Genomic DNA, 13,122 nt, shown 5'->3' on the forward strand with positions numbered 1-13,122 from the left:
AGTTATTGGGATAAAACATTATTTTACAAAGAAAATTATGAAGTTATTATGATTATGGAATCAATTATTTGATAAAATAAAAAACATATAATCTTTAGATAATATTTATATAAATCATAAACAACCTTGAGATGGATCTTGGTATTTTCAAAAGAAAATAATAATAAATTTATTTTCTTTATTGTGTGTATATATATATTTTACTAGTTTTGGGGGGGAGGGGGAGGATGATGATCCTGATTAACTCATGAAAATGGTGGTGATGAAACCCGAGACAAAATTTCACATAACTTAGTGATAAGATAAATGATTAAGCACGTGTTAGGCTGTAACATACCGCATTCCTGACGTACAATACACCTATCAAATCTTATTACAACATCTCTAGTCTTAACTACAAAATCCCTTTGAGAGCAGATGGCGAGCATATCATAGGTCTTTCATCTTGATTCTTCAAAACGTAGAGCGTGCAAAGAGCTAAACCAGCGACTCTCCACGCAAAACCGCATTTTCCAACAGCTCCTTGCCTCTTGGCATGACTGTAAGTAACATGATACAGAGCCCTGGCCTCCTTAAAGATTTCCTCATCTCTTCGTTTGCTCAGGTTAAATTCCGCAGCTTCATACAAGATCTGTACGAGATGATGACAAGTCAGCGGAGTTGGAAGCAAGAGGTAGCATAGCAGCACCCACACTGTTTCAATAGGAAAGGATTAATAAAGCATATAAGAAAATAATATGCTGACCTCCTTGTATTTTTTTATGACTTCATTAGCCTCGTCGTTCTTCTCTTTACCAGGCTGGAGAGCATTGCACATGTCCGACCTGTATTGATCATAGAGTCGCTTCCACTTCACAAGGTACGGCTCGTGAACTTCACCGTCAAAGCAAGGGTGTTCCCAAACATCTAACAGATTGAAAAGGCATCAATAAAACTCAATTTAATGGTAATATTTGTAAATGCTAAAAAAAATAAAAAAATCTTCAAATAATTTTCATGTCCTGAGAAACTTAACCACCACATGAGGTTCAGAGCTTCAATCTTTAGATTCATAAAACCCTCACCATTTGATGACAGATCCATGTCTTCATATGCTTTCACTTTATCGTAAATTCTTCCCAATATGGAAGTAGATCGATAAGTTATGTTTTTGTTTTTTTCCATAAAATGAGGGAACAGCTCTGCCTTCAAAGCTTCTGGAACTTCAATCTGTTTAAAAGGAGGAAAAAGTCTTGTTGATTTCAAAATATTAATAAATTACTTCAAATTGAATATCATCAAAGAAACCACCCCAAGCTTGATTCCTCAAGAATAATGCAAATTAGAATATCTTTATACATACACATAATCACCAAGAACATAAACTTTGTGACTTCTACACATCAAATCCCTTCAAATGGCTGAGTATTTGGTAATCTTCATTTTATTTGCTCATTAGAAGAACAGCCATTCTGCATATATTCAGTGCTTTTTATTCCTCAACCACCGAAAAAAATTTATAGTAATTTTTCTGATTTACATCAAAGGAAAAGAAATAATCAAATGTGCTAAAATGTTTCCACTGTATTAACCACCACAAGTATACTTAATTTAACCAAATATCAATGTTTGGTCCAATATTTGTAGAGCTCAAGTGTCAGATGAAAAAACAACAGTCTTCAAAAACTCATCAACCATCTTTAATGCCACAACCCTAAATGCCATGTGCAGATTCCAGAGAATGAATATGCAATTGGAACTAAACAGTATTTTAAAGCACATGAAATTGGTAAAGCTGATCTTCATATTATATCAAGAAGCAGAAACTTAGAAGTTCAAAATGCTTGCAGATAAGGCATCAGGGAATTCGATCTTCTTTGCCATGTTCACAACAATATTGGGACAAGTGATCATCTTAAAGTAAATTTAACCCATAATTCATTTCATCCAGTTTAGAAGAAATAAGAAAACTTTAGTTAGTGTACATTTTGACAGCCAGGAAGGTTGGAAAACTAACCTTTCTTCCACCTTTCTTTGGAGCATCTAGAGCATCATAGTATATATCAATCAACCGATTGATATTTGCTTTCACACAAGCTATCTCTTCTGTGCAATCATTTCCCAATGTTAGAAGCCGATCCATCATTGCCAGCCAGCTATCCGCTGCCACCCCCACAGTGAAACTGAAAGCAGCCAAAAGCTTAGAAGCATTGAACTTAGTGATGAAGCTACATAACTAGAATAGATTACATGCCTTTATATTTCATACAAGTTTAGATCAAAAGGATCCATACCATAGAAATGACAGTTTTACGCTGGCTGTAAACCTACCCCAACCCTACTCTTTTATCCAGGCTTAGGAACGGGTACTCTAACCTAAGCTAGCATAGTAGATTTTCATCTTTCATACATGTATGAAAACAAATTTTCAAACCCCGGAGCAAAAAATGTTTGAGACTTGGACCTGTTCAAAGGGGTAAACAACCCATATAACTCAAGAAATAAGGTACAATTCAACATTACATCACTAATGTGATATTCTATCAATAAATAAATTCATATATTGAGATTAGCGGGCACAAGTGTAGCATCCTAATTCAAAAAAAATTTGTTTTTTTCTAATCAACACTAAAAACGAGAGAGACATGTGACGGACAAAAATGAAGCATTGTGGCTGGCTGGTTGCAGAAGATCATCATATTATGAAATCAAGTGTTTACCTTGGCTGAAACCTGGTCCTCAAAAATAGTTTGAAAAGCTCAACCTCCAACTCCTCATCAGAGAATTCACTTGGTTTTCTGTTAGGCACATTAGGGGTTGAAGTAGAAGGTCTCCAAGGTTCCGTTTGTTTAAAGTTTTCCAGAAGCTGAAGAGATAACAGAGTGCAAATGATTAATTTTGGAAACTATACATATTCCACTCAATTAGGAACAGAACTTAAGAATTTATTTACACAAGACTAACTTTCAAAGACATACAAACAGTTCGCAGTTGATCACTGGTATGAGATAAAATTCAAGCACATGAAATGACATACACATGAAGGAGTCTCAAAGAGATGCACCATAAGGAGTGAAAGGAAAATTTATGAAAAAAGGTTCCATCATCAGTAAACACGGTAGAATTAACAAAAGCAACAGTTTCTAGAGGTTTTATTTGCCAGGTGCCGGTAGCTTATCACTATAAAAGCAGTGAAGGTCTGTCACTTTAACAGACACTAGCTATAAATATTCCTCAGAGACGCTAGTAAGAAGTTAAAATGATGTGGAAACAAAATTTTCATTTAAAAAAGCTGTCTATGTCATAGTTGTTTCAATAGAAAATTGAGAGAATAGTCAAGAAACAATGCTCTGAATTTTTTTTTCTATTTGCATGTCATTTTAAATTTTTACTTGAATAATATTCTCAAAAATTCTTCTACTCATTAACTCATTAAAAAAAAGAGAGAGATTTTATTATATTTATATAATAAAAAATCAACATTAATCAGATATGAAAAGACCAAACAGCAAAACAATCCTAGCATATCACATCCTTGTTCTTCATCTGTGAAACAATTGAAACTGAGAAAGCATCTTAGATGAGTTTTCCAAATTTGGTAACTTGAAAAAGAGATCCTATTAATAGCTTCAGTTTCTGCTACTGAATAGGTCCTAAAGGCTTGACGTCACTTGAAAGAGATGAAGAGAATAAACTACCAACTTGGTTTTTGAAAGCACTACCTGAATGAGATGATTACCCGAATGGGGTAACAAGATGTTCCAGAATAAAGGAATAACTAAACTTGCACAAATAAATGGAAATAAGAGAATGGCTGGAGAACCTGACTCCTAAAAACATCTCCCAAACACACACAAAGCAATTTTTTTTTTTTGTTTCCCTCCTAAATGGAATAAAATAAATAAGTAAAAGGGATATTCTTCCAATATGCTTAGTTTCATCTAGAGACCGAGAAAATAACACTGACCTGAGGATTTCTTGACACAAAAAACATGTCACCATCAAAATCACCACCTGACATCTCATCTGCCAAAGACCGTGGTCCTTTGCATGGGAAAAATATACCATACTTCGCATTTCCAACAAAATCTTCCAACTCCCTTACATATGTAGCCTTTAAAATATGAATATCTCCAAAATGTAAGCCTGGATTCCGATAGACCAATACCTCCCCTGAAACCTGTCCACAATCTCTGCATGTTTTCCATCAAGAAAGAAAGCATCTCATAATTACATTGATAACTTCAATCCAAAATTGCAACTATGGGGGTGTGTGTAGGGGTAAACTGTGCACATACATAATAGCCAGGCATAGAACAAATCTTGTGACTTTCAAATCCGGCTAGTTAAATGCTAATGTGTATGTATATATTTGTCACATTAATAGTAAAGAAACGTACAGTATTATGCAAACTTCATTGCTCTCCAAGAGTCCAGTTGGATCAGCTGTCCCCATCAAATAATATGATTCAGGCACAGGTATTTTTCCTCCTCTCAGACTCTTCTTTTCTTCCTTCATCAGTATTGACAACCGATGTTGCAAAAACGGTTCTTCTAGCGGAATCCCACAGCCAATCATTGTTGCAACAATGTTATCATCCATATCCCCATAATTAAGTGCAACTGATCAGTGCAAAGAAAAACTTTTGTTACAGTAACTTAATAGGAGTTGGAAACATTGAGAATAAAAAATAAATTAACACACAAATATAGATAAATAAATCAATGAATAACCAACTCAACAGAGGAACACCAGAATAATCATTATAGACCACCTCCTGGGAAGATTAAAATAAGTCGTAAAAGAGTAAAATCCATGAAAATAAAATAAAGATAATAAAGCATAAAAATCCTTTCTGAAATGGTCAGGCAAGGAACCACAAAGAAATAGCAAAACAGAAGAAGTTGATGTATAATCAATGGCATTGCTGACCAGTTTAATCTTCAAAGAAGAAACCAGAATCAGAAGGAAAACCTAAAACAAACACTTCTTATCAAGGAAACTACCTCGTAGAGCTGCATTTTTGTTTGAGAGAATGCCATGGGCATCTTCCAGAGCATTATTCAATATTCCCATAAAAAACTCTTCTGGAACACCACCATAGCTAAGAAGTGCAATTAAATTCTTTGAAAGGAACGTTTTCTTTGGTCGAAAGCTGCAAGATGGAAAGTAAGAAATGTCACCGCATTTTTCTTTCATTGGATAAATCATAGTTACTGGCAGAAAAAGCAGAGCATTGGGTTCTCTATATCAGTAAGTTTATTTATCAAGATACATCACAATGCTTCCAAGCCAGTCCAACTTGCTGGCAGCTTCTTTCAAACATAACTGCAAAAACTCATGTCCAACTACAGAACAGAATATCAAGTTTTGTAACTTACAATAAAAAAAATTTGTATTATTATGGTACTTCTGTTGTTCAGTTAGAAACCAAAACATACATACAAGCAGGAAATAAAGAACAAAAATCATAACTACCTGGTTCCAACTATCTCCAACGAATTTTTTGAAAAAGTATTTGATAGTTTTGGATCCGTCTCAACCTTAATCATAGAACGCCTTACGTGCAGAGTATGATGAGTAAGCTACAAAAAAACATGGAAATAATAATCAGATATCAGAAACACAAACAAATCAAGAAAGAAATTAGCTAGATAGGAACCAGGTTATCCACAAACTCTGGCTGGGACCATCAATAACCACCAGTTATTGGATTTCAAAACTTTCTTCTTGAAGTAATGTGAATGATTTATTCATATGTCATGTCATAACAGAAAAATCTGGCCTAAAGGTCCACCAATTTCAATTCAAAGGTCATATCAACCCAAACTACATTGCTGATGCAGATAGAGTTGTATGCAATTTAGATCAGAAATGGAGGCAATAGTGGTGAGAAAGGAAAGTTTTGTGGCAGAAAATTGAAGTAGATCAAAGCATTCAAAAGGGGAGTGTGAATATAAATTGCATAATATTCAACTTTGCAATCATCATGTTCACAACCCCTCCAGCCTCAAAGGAAATTGTTCCATTCTGACAGCGATGGAACCATAATTGCTAGTTATTCAACCAAAAATTTATTGTCCCAAAGTAGATAAATAGATAGTATGTGATTTCATATGATGTACTTTCTTTTAGAAACTTCTGGTCACAGCTTCAGTTCACCTGCATATAGATTGTTTGGTTCAATTCCCTCTCCACCCCTAATAATCTTACATCAAAAGCCCTTACTTCTCCGAAACAAGAGAAATTACAATCACTCCTATGCATCAAACTAAAGATCCAATAATCTTCAAAGTTTTAGAAACCTTGAGATAGTACATCAACTGTATCAACATGTGAAAATTCTCTAAAATTTTAAAATCATCATTGTACCACACTGGCTTCAATGAACCTTAAATATAGACAAAAAAGTAATGTTTGGATCCTCTTGTGTTCCCAATGGAATATAACCAATCATGTTCCAAATGTCACCATTAATTTTGAATTTAATGATCTAGATTTGGTGAAGCAAAAAAAATAATAATCATTTTAACATGCATTAAAATAATGCCCATTCATTTTGAATTTAATAGTTTAGATCTCACGAACATGACAAAACATGATGCAAAAGAACACGAGAGGATATCAATCCAAAAAATCAACTCATTATTATTTCAATGGAATACAAAATTCCAAAACTATACCTTCTTATTCACAAGGAAAGTTCCCTTGACAGCTCTACCATTATTGAAGAGACGAAACTGGATCAGCAAAGGCTTGAAAAAAGAAATGAAAAGATAATTGATTCCAAGTCCTCAAATAAACAATAGAATTTTAAAACCAGAGAAACTAGCAATGACTGAGATGCACATACTGGATCCCCTCGAAGAGGGTGTTTTTTGCTTTTGTGTTGAGGTTGTGGTTGGTACAACCCATTTGTACACAAACCTCAACCACAAAAAGCTATTTTTTCTTGCTTTTTCTTGTGTTTTAATGGGTCCCACACTCAAACCTCAACCTCAACCTCAAATACAAACACACACGAAATTATGAACACGTAATCTCTAGCAGTGAAGGGAAAAAAACAAATGAGCCAAAACATGAGAAGTTCTGTTTATCCAAAAACAAAAAACATCAACATATGGATGGAAGAAAGCAGCAAAGAGGTAAAACATTGCCTCTATAAATTATATACTCACAAAAGAATCAGTATCAGTTCTTGGGAAAGGGAAAAAAAAATAGATGGGATAAATCATAAGTAAACATAATGCTATAAATCTGAGGAATGAGATTGAGCATACACATCATAAAAGGAAAATAGTGAACAAACATGTTAACATCTAAATTATTTAACCAACCCCCCTCTAGTGAGCTCCTACATGGTAGAAGCAATGAGATAGTTTTTATTCTCAATTATTTAGCGATTACTCATAATAATGTGAAAGTTCCACTGGTTAACCTTGTGTTGGAAGAACTATTCTTTGACAATGCCATGGATACCAGTGCGTGCATGCAACAAAAGGGTCAGGAAAAGGAAATTTTCAATGACTGGAAACAAGCTTCAATGAAAAATAGTTTGTGGAAAACATAAAGAGAAGATATTCATTTATTTTGACTCAACCATTTTCTTTCTATTTCTTTTCCTAGAGTTAGAATTTTGATTATCAATGGATCATTTGTCAAACTTAAAGTGGGTGGTTACCATACACAAAACAAAACATTAAATTATAAAAGCTAAAGTATGATCATCAAACATCTATGTTCATATTAATTTAGAGAAAATGATACTTGTCCTTCTTTAAATAGAATTTACTTAACATATTGCACAATGAAATCAAGCTCTTAACCACAAACCTCAATATTGGAAGCTTGGAGGCAAGTTCCTTTGACTTGATTCTTTGGGCATTTCAAAGCCAAATCATACGATATAAACCCAGTTCCATCTGTATGTATAAGAGGTTTCCCGTCTGTACCGTAAACAACATTACCATCTTTATCCTGCAACAACAGAAACATAAAAACGAACAGCAAATTGAATAGACAAGCAGGCAATAATCTGTGTATGTCCACACATACCTAGCAAATAACAAGCCATGTTTTGAAAAAAAAAAAAAAAAAAAACAAATCAACATATAAATCGCACCCGGCATGGTTCATCAGCTATTGTCTTGATATCTACAAAGGATAAATCAACTTCCAGATTCATGGTCTTTGACAAAATCAGCGAAAACCTGAGTCTCTTCAAAGAATGTTAATCTCAAATTGCTAACAGAGCATGTTTAAATATGGTTCTCAAATATGGGAGAGGGGAGATCAGTAGTGTCACCAACCTAGCCATATAGTTGGACAAACTAGGCAAATTGTTCACATGCATAAAAACAGATCTAGCTTGACGGACTGTTTTCCCACACAAAATATGATCTTGATTATCAATCGATGCAACAGACTCCATACGGACAAAAAAACACTTGACAGGAGAAGTGGTTGGGTCTTTCTTTTTTTCTTCTTTGCCTCCATCTTTAAACACTGGTCAACAATGGTCAACAACCAATGTCAGTTAAACGAAATGATTATCCTAGAAGGATTCAAAAACTAACAAAAGATGTTCAGAAGACCATGTACGACACAATATCACCTGCCACAGTACCGTGACACATATAAGCGACAGTTTTTGCCCAAATATCTACTTTTAGAAGTGAAACTATGATACAAATGGTCGTAATACTTAATTTCATTACAAAACAAGTGAAACTAACCAATTTTGCAATGGATCTGAGAGCATGGATCGAAAACAATTTTTTTTCTTAAAGATGAGTTTGTATAAGACTCCATTAGCTATCTATTACAGAGGCCCAATGACAAACAGTTCTTGAAATGCATGGTACAGATCATACTGAGATGATGAGCTAATGCCTTATCAATGAAGGACAGAAACAAGAAAGGAAAAATATTTGACTTGCACTAGTATCTCGTTACACCGAAAGGACTTAGAATATAACAACATAGGAAAGTAAAAGTTCGTTTATAGTGATTTTGACAATTATCTATTTAAATGCTTTGTACAAAGTTAATTCTCCCACACAAGGAACAAATATCCTACGATAGTTATCTTAAACTTATGCATAAAGTGTATAATGTATGTTATTAATATAGAATGCACAGTGTCTCAAAAAGGGTCATCCAAAAGTCAATATTCATCAAACAAGAAGCAATCTATAGACTAACCAAAAAAGCGGTAACAACGCAAACCAACATGAATCCCTTCTCTAAGAACCTTGTTGTACTTGGCAAAATAATCATCCAGAGAACTGTACTTGGCAAAATAATATCTCTCATCTTTCACCTCCTCAAACTTTACCATCAAGATATTGTCATCTCCCAAGGTCCTTTGCAGGACATTTCTCAGCTTGGAGAGGTAAGGTCCCTGAAATAATTTTAATGAATATGACAATGCTAACCCAAAAATTGTGTCTTCTTTCAGTAAAACACATCAATAGTTTCTCTCGGTAATCAATAAGCAACAGTAGGATATCACAATAAATAACATAATTGTTTTCGAACCCTTGGAAAGGAGCATTTCATGTTATCAACATCTGGAATAAAAGAATTGATATAGGTCTAACTACGAGCGAATTTCATAGAATTGATAACACAAATTAACCATGATAATACAAGCATAAAGTTGAATGGAAAAAAAAGCATCCAAATTCAAAATTTCCAGAATAGGAAAGATTTGATCATGAATCACCAGCAGTTTTTTGTTTTTTTTTTCTTTTTTTCTTTTTTCTTTTTTTTTTTTCTTTTTTTTCGGGAGGGTAAAACAATTGATGGTTCTCTTTATCATGTATACATAAGCATGTGATTAAGGAGAAATTCAAACCTTGAACCTATATCTTCCATCCGGATCAACATGACAATGATAGATGTGTGCTTTCCCAGAATCCCAATCAAGATACTGCAGTATATCAACAAATAATAATAATAATAATAATAATAATAACAGTGGATTATAATCAGTTACAATTCTAGATAAGCAATTTACACGTACACATTCACTACATACCCGCGACTCCAGCACGTAAATCATTCAAATTTCAAAATTAAACAAATTAAAGAGCATAAAACCCAGATAGTTTTATGACATATTTACCTTGACACGATCTTCTTCCTTTTTATAATCTCTCCTACATCCAAAAGCGTCCCAAATTTTTGACTCAAATTCTCTCATTGGCAAATCCTTATACCCCCTAATTTGATCAGCGGATACCACCTCTTCCAAATTCTTTCTGCAGATATTTTGAGAATAAATTAAGCCTTATCAACCAAGCAGCTAGCAAAACACAAGAAACCACAAAGCAAAGCAAAGCTTACCCTCCAAGGTAATTTAAGATAAGAAAGGCTTTTCTAAACTCAAGCTCTCCCAAGGCCACCAAATGTTGACTGGTTGTAGACTCACTTCCTCTCTGTCTCTGTGAATCCATGATTGATGAATCTTCAAGCTTCAATGGAATTGGAGATTGAAAACCAGAATCACCTATATTATGGCCCCCACCGAAGGAAAAACAAAAAAAAAAAAAAACGTCAACCCAGAACCTGAATTGCATCTTTGACCTTCACAGACAGCAAAGCTTTCTAAACAGTGATGATTACCATTTCGAAATGAAAAAAAAAAAAGTACATTACTTTGAGAATTCATCAGTAAACGGGTGTCTGTAATGGGGCTCCGATTCTGGGGTTGTTGAGGAGACGAGGAGAGGGAGGAGTGTATGTTGGGGGGAGAAGAAGAAGCATTGATATTAGGAGACAACTGTTTGGCCAAGCACAGAACCAAACCGTCAAAACTTTGTTTAATCTCTAGACCAGAAATTTTCCGAAGAATATTTAAAGCAACTTCTTCCCCTAACGAAGCCAGAGTCGACCTCGTATTGGTTTCTAGCGGCCTTCGATCCTGCTGCGTACAGATTTTGGCTATCAGTTCCTCCACTGCACAAGGCAATGGCACATTTTTATCATTATTTTTCTCTGCCATTGGATTGTTCTCTACTGATCAACTGAAGAAGGGCAGTGGCAGTGCAAAATGCTATTTGAAATTTTGAGTGAGGGTTGCTGGATTTTATACTCGGTAAGTGAGCATCTTAGATTTTTGTCTTTTATGGTAGGAAGCGGGACTGCGTATTTTTAGATTCTGAGTTAGAAATAGAAGGTTGTTTTTGGAATTCTGGTATTTTAGTTATTTTTTAAAGTTTGTGGGCAACAAGATAACAACCGAGCCAGGATGTCCTTGTGGGATATGTCCGCGAGAGAAGGTGGATCTATTGGATAAACAATGTCTGAATTGAATACGAGAACGAGAATCGACTATTGCCAAAGATTTTTCTAATTAATGATAATACCTTTAAGGAACTCTGTATGTTATATGTGGTGTGATTATTCCTTGATCAAGGTTGTTAAAATCGCGATTCAACTCGTAAAATCATACGTTTTTACGAGTTAATATAGGCTTTACATACTAAATCGTACATAAAACTCGAAAATGAGTAAAATCGAGTCAAAATCAGGTAAACTCGTTAAAATCAGGTGAAATCGCGTAAAATCGCGATTTCACCACCGATTGAACGATTATACCCGCAGGGAATAAACATTCAGTGTTGCTGCCAGGTGTCGCCTTCCTACTAGCTTAACATATCAAATGCAATTAACGTAATTCACCGAATCAGTCTTCTCTCTTCTCTTCACGTTCTCACTTCTCAGAACATCAAAGATTCAAAATCCCTAAATTGAAAAAGTGACTCAGTCTCAGTCTTTTACTCTTTTAATCTCTTGCTCTCAGCCAAGTTGCCAACAATCAACCACCGTCGAACATCCCTCTCCCCTCAGCTTTTTTATTATTCCATCATCGACGGCGTTCTTTGCACCAGCCACCAGCCACTGTGAGAATCAGCGTCCACACAGCAACAACGGTCAATGGCTTCTCTCCGGTCTTCACAAGGTAAGTTACACTGTTTATCTTGTTTCACCTCCCTCCTGCAAAAATTCATTATCTGTAAATGGTCAGTTGGGTCTGTGCTAAATCCTAGTCTTTACACAACTGTTTGAATTTGTTTGAATTGATGGGTCTGTGCTAAATCGCTGGGTCTGTCATCTGTGATGGGTTGCTCACCGAAACAATTCTGTGAATGGGTTTGCAGGGTTTGCTAATTGTTTATGAATGGGTCTGTCATCTGTGAATGAATGAGTTTGCTTATTGTTTATGAATGGGTCTGTGAATGGTTTGAGTCTGTGCATTTGTTTTGATAAAAACTGCCACTCATTTATTACCGATTTTGTGAACTACCAGTTCGTTGATTGTGGCGATTCTATAAACACAGACGGAGATGGATACGCAAAAGGGCACCTCATTGTGAACTACCAGTTCGTTGATTGTGGCGATTCTATAAACAACCCTAAACCTCTGCTCTCTATCATTGATGATCAATAGACTAAATGTATGTGTAGCTGGGAATCTGTCAATAAGCATTTTCATGTCTTCCCGAATTGAAGAAGAATATAACTGGGTTCTGATTTTGAAAACAGAGTATCTAAAATGATTTTAATTATGGTATTATGGTAATTCTTTTTTAGTTATGGTAAAATGATTCTACCAGTTTGTTTACTGATTTTAATTAGTTTTTGAATTCAGTATTATGGTAATTCTTTTTTGATAGCTGGATGTTTAGTATCTAAAATGTTTATGAATTCAGTATTAGTTTCTGAATGCAGTATTATTTTTTTTATTTGAAGTATGAATTTTTTTTAATGTATTTTAAAATTCCTTATGATTTTATGATTTTACGATTCGTTTTTACGATCCGAGTTTGTGGACGGCTTTTCGTGCCGTGTTAAAATTGCGATTTTAACAACCTTGTCCTTGATTGCCATGTTACTAGGGAAAAACATTGGTTTTAGATATTTCACAGCAATCAGAAATTTATATAATTATTAATTTTAAAATTTATAAAATTAATTGAGATAATAAAAATAATATAAAAATTCATCTAGTAGTAATAAAGAGTCAAGAGGGTTACAACATACTAAGGTTTGATCATAGGATATCACCAAATTTCTTGTGTAACAGATGAGACTATTTTACATTGTTTAAAGGATTGTGTAGTGGTGTGTAACAG

General features: G+C 34.5%; 1 protein-coding gene and 1 long non-coding RNA gene across 2 annotated transcripts; one reads left to right on the forward strand and one right to left on the reverse strand.

Annotated features, from left to right (window-relative positions):
• Positions 1-280: 280 nt before the first annotated feature.
• Positions 281-11,114, reverse strand: LOC118030227 (probable RNA-dependent RNA polymerase 5). The gene is made up of 18 exons (XM_035034251.2): positions 10,643-11,114; positions 10,331-10,493; positions 10,110-10,245; positions 9,840-9,914; positions 9,185-9,383; positions 8,290-8,485; positions 8,103-8,190; positions 7,814-7,957; positions 6,664-6,735; positions 5,459-5,565; positions 4,987-5,135; positions 4,380-4,602; positions 3,947-4,172; positions 2,700-2,845; positions 1,997-2,162; positions 1,065-1,209; positions 746-906; positions 281-631 (listed from the first exon to the last, which is right to left on the reverse strand). The coding sequence occupies exons 1-18, from the start codon at positions 10,986-10,988 to the stop codon at positions 395-397; spliced, it is 2,979 nt and encodes a 992-aa protein (XP_034890142.1). The 5' UTR covers positions 10,989-11,114; the 3' UTR covers positions 281-394.
• Positions 11,115-11,700: 586 nt separating this feature from the next.
• LOC140956214 (uncharacterized) lies at positions 11,701-12,662 on the forward strand. Its single transcript, XR_012171346.1, has 2 exons — positions 11,701-11,948; positions 12,297-12,662. It is a non-coding gene; the product is annotated as an uncharacterized lncRNA (long non-coding RNA).
• The last annotated feature ends 460 nt before the right edge of the window (positions 12,663-13,122 follow it).

The sequence above is a fragment of the Populus alba genome, chromosome 12 (assembly GCF_005239225.2).
Source record: "Populus alba chromosome 12, ASM523922v2, whole genome shotgun sequence".
NCBI classification, from domain to species: domain Eukaryota; kingdom Viridiplantae; phylum Streptophyta; class Magnoliopsida; order Malpighiales; family Salicaceae; genus Populus; species Populus alba.

Coding starts and splice junctions, on each gene's coding strand:
- LOC118030227 (XM_035034251.2), bottom strand. CDS start 10,988: ATGGCAGAGAAAAATAATGATAAAAATGTGCCATTGCCTTGTGCAGTG. Junction 10,246..10,330: donor ATCTTAAATTACCTTGGAGG/GTAAGCTTTGCT, acceptor AAATATCTGCAG/AAAGAATTTGGAAGAGGTGG. Junction 1,210..1,996: donor CAAAGAAAGGTGGAAGAAAG/GTTAGTTTTCCA, acceptor CCTTTTAAACAG/ATTGAAGTTCCAGAAGCTTT.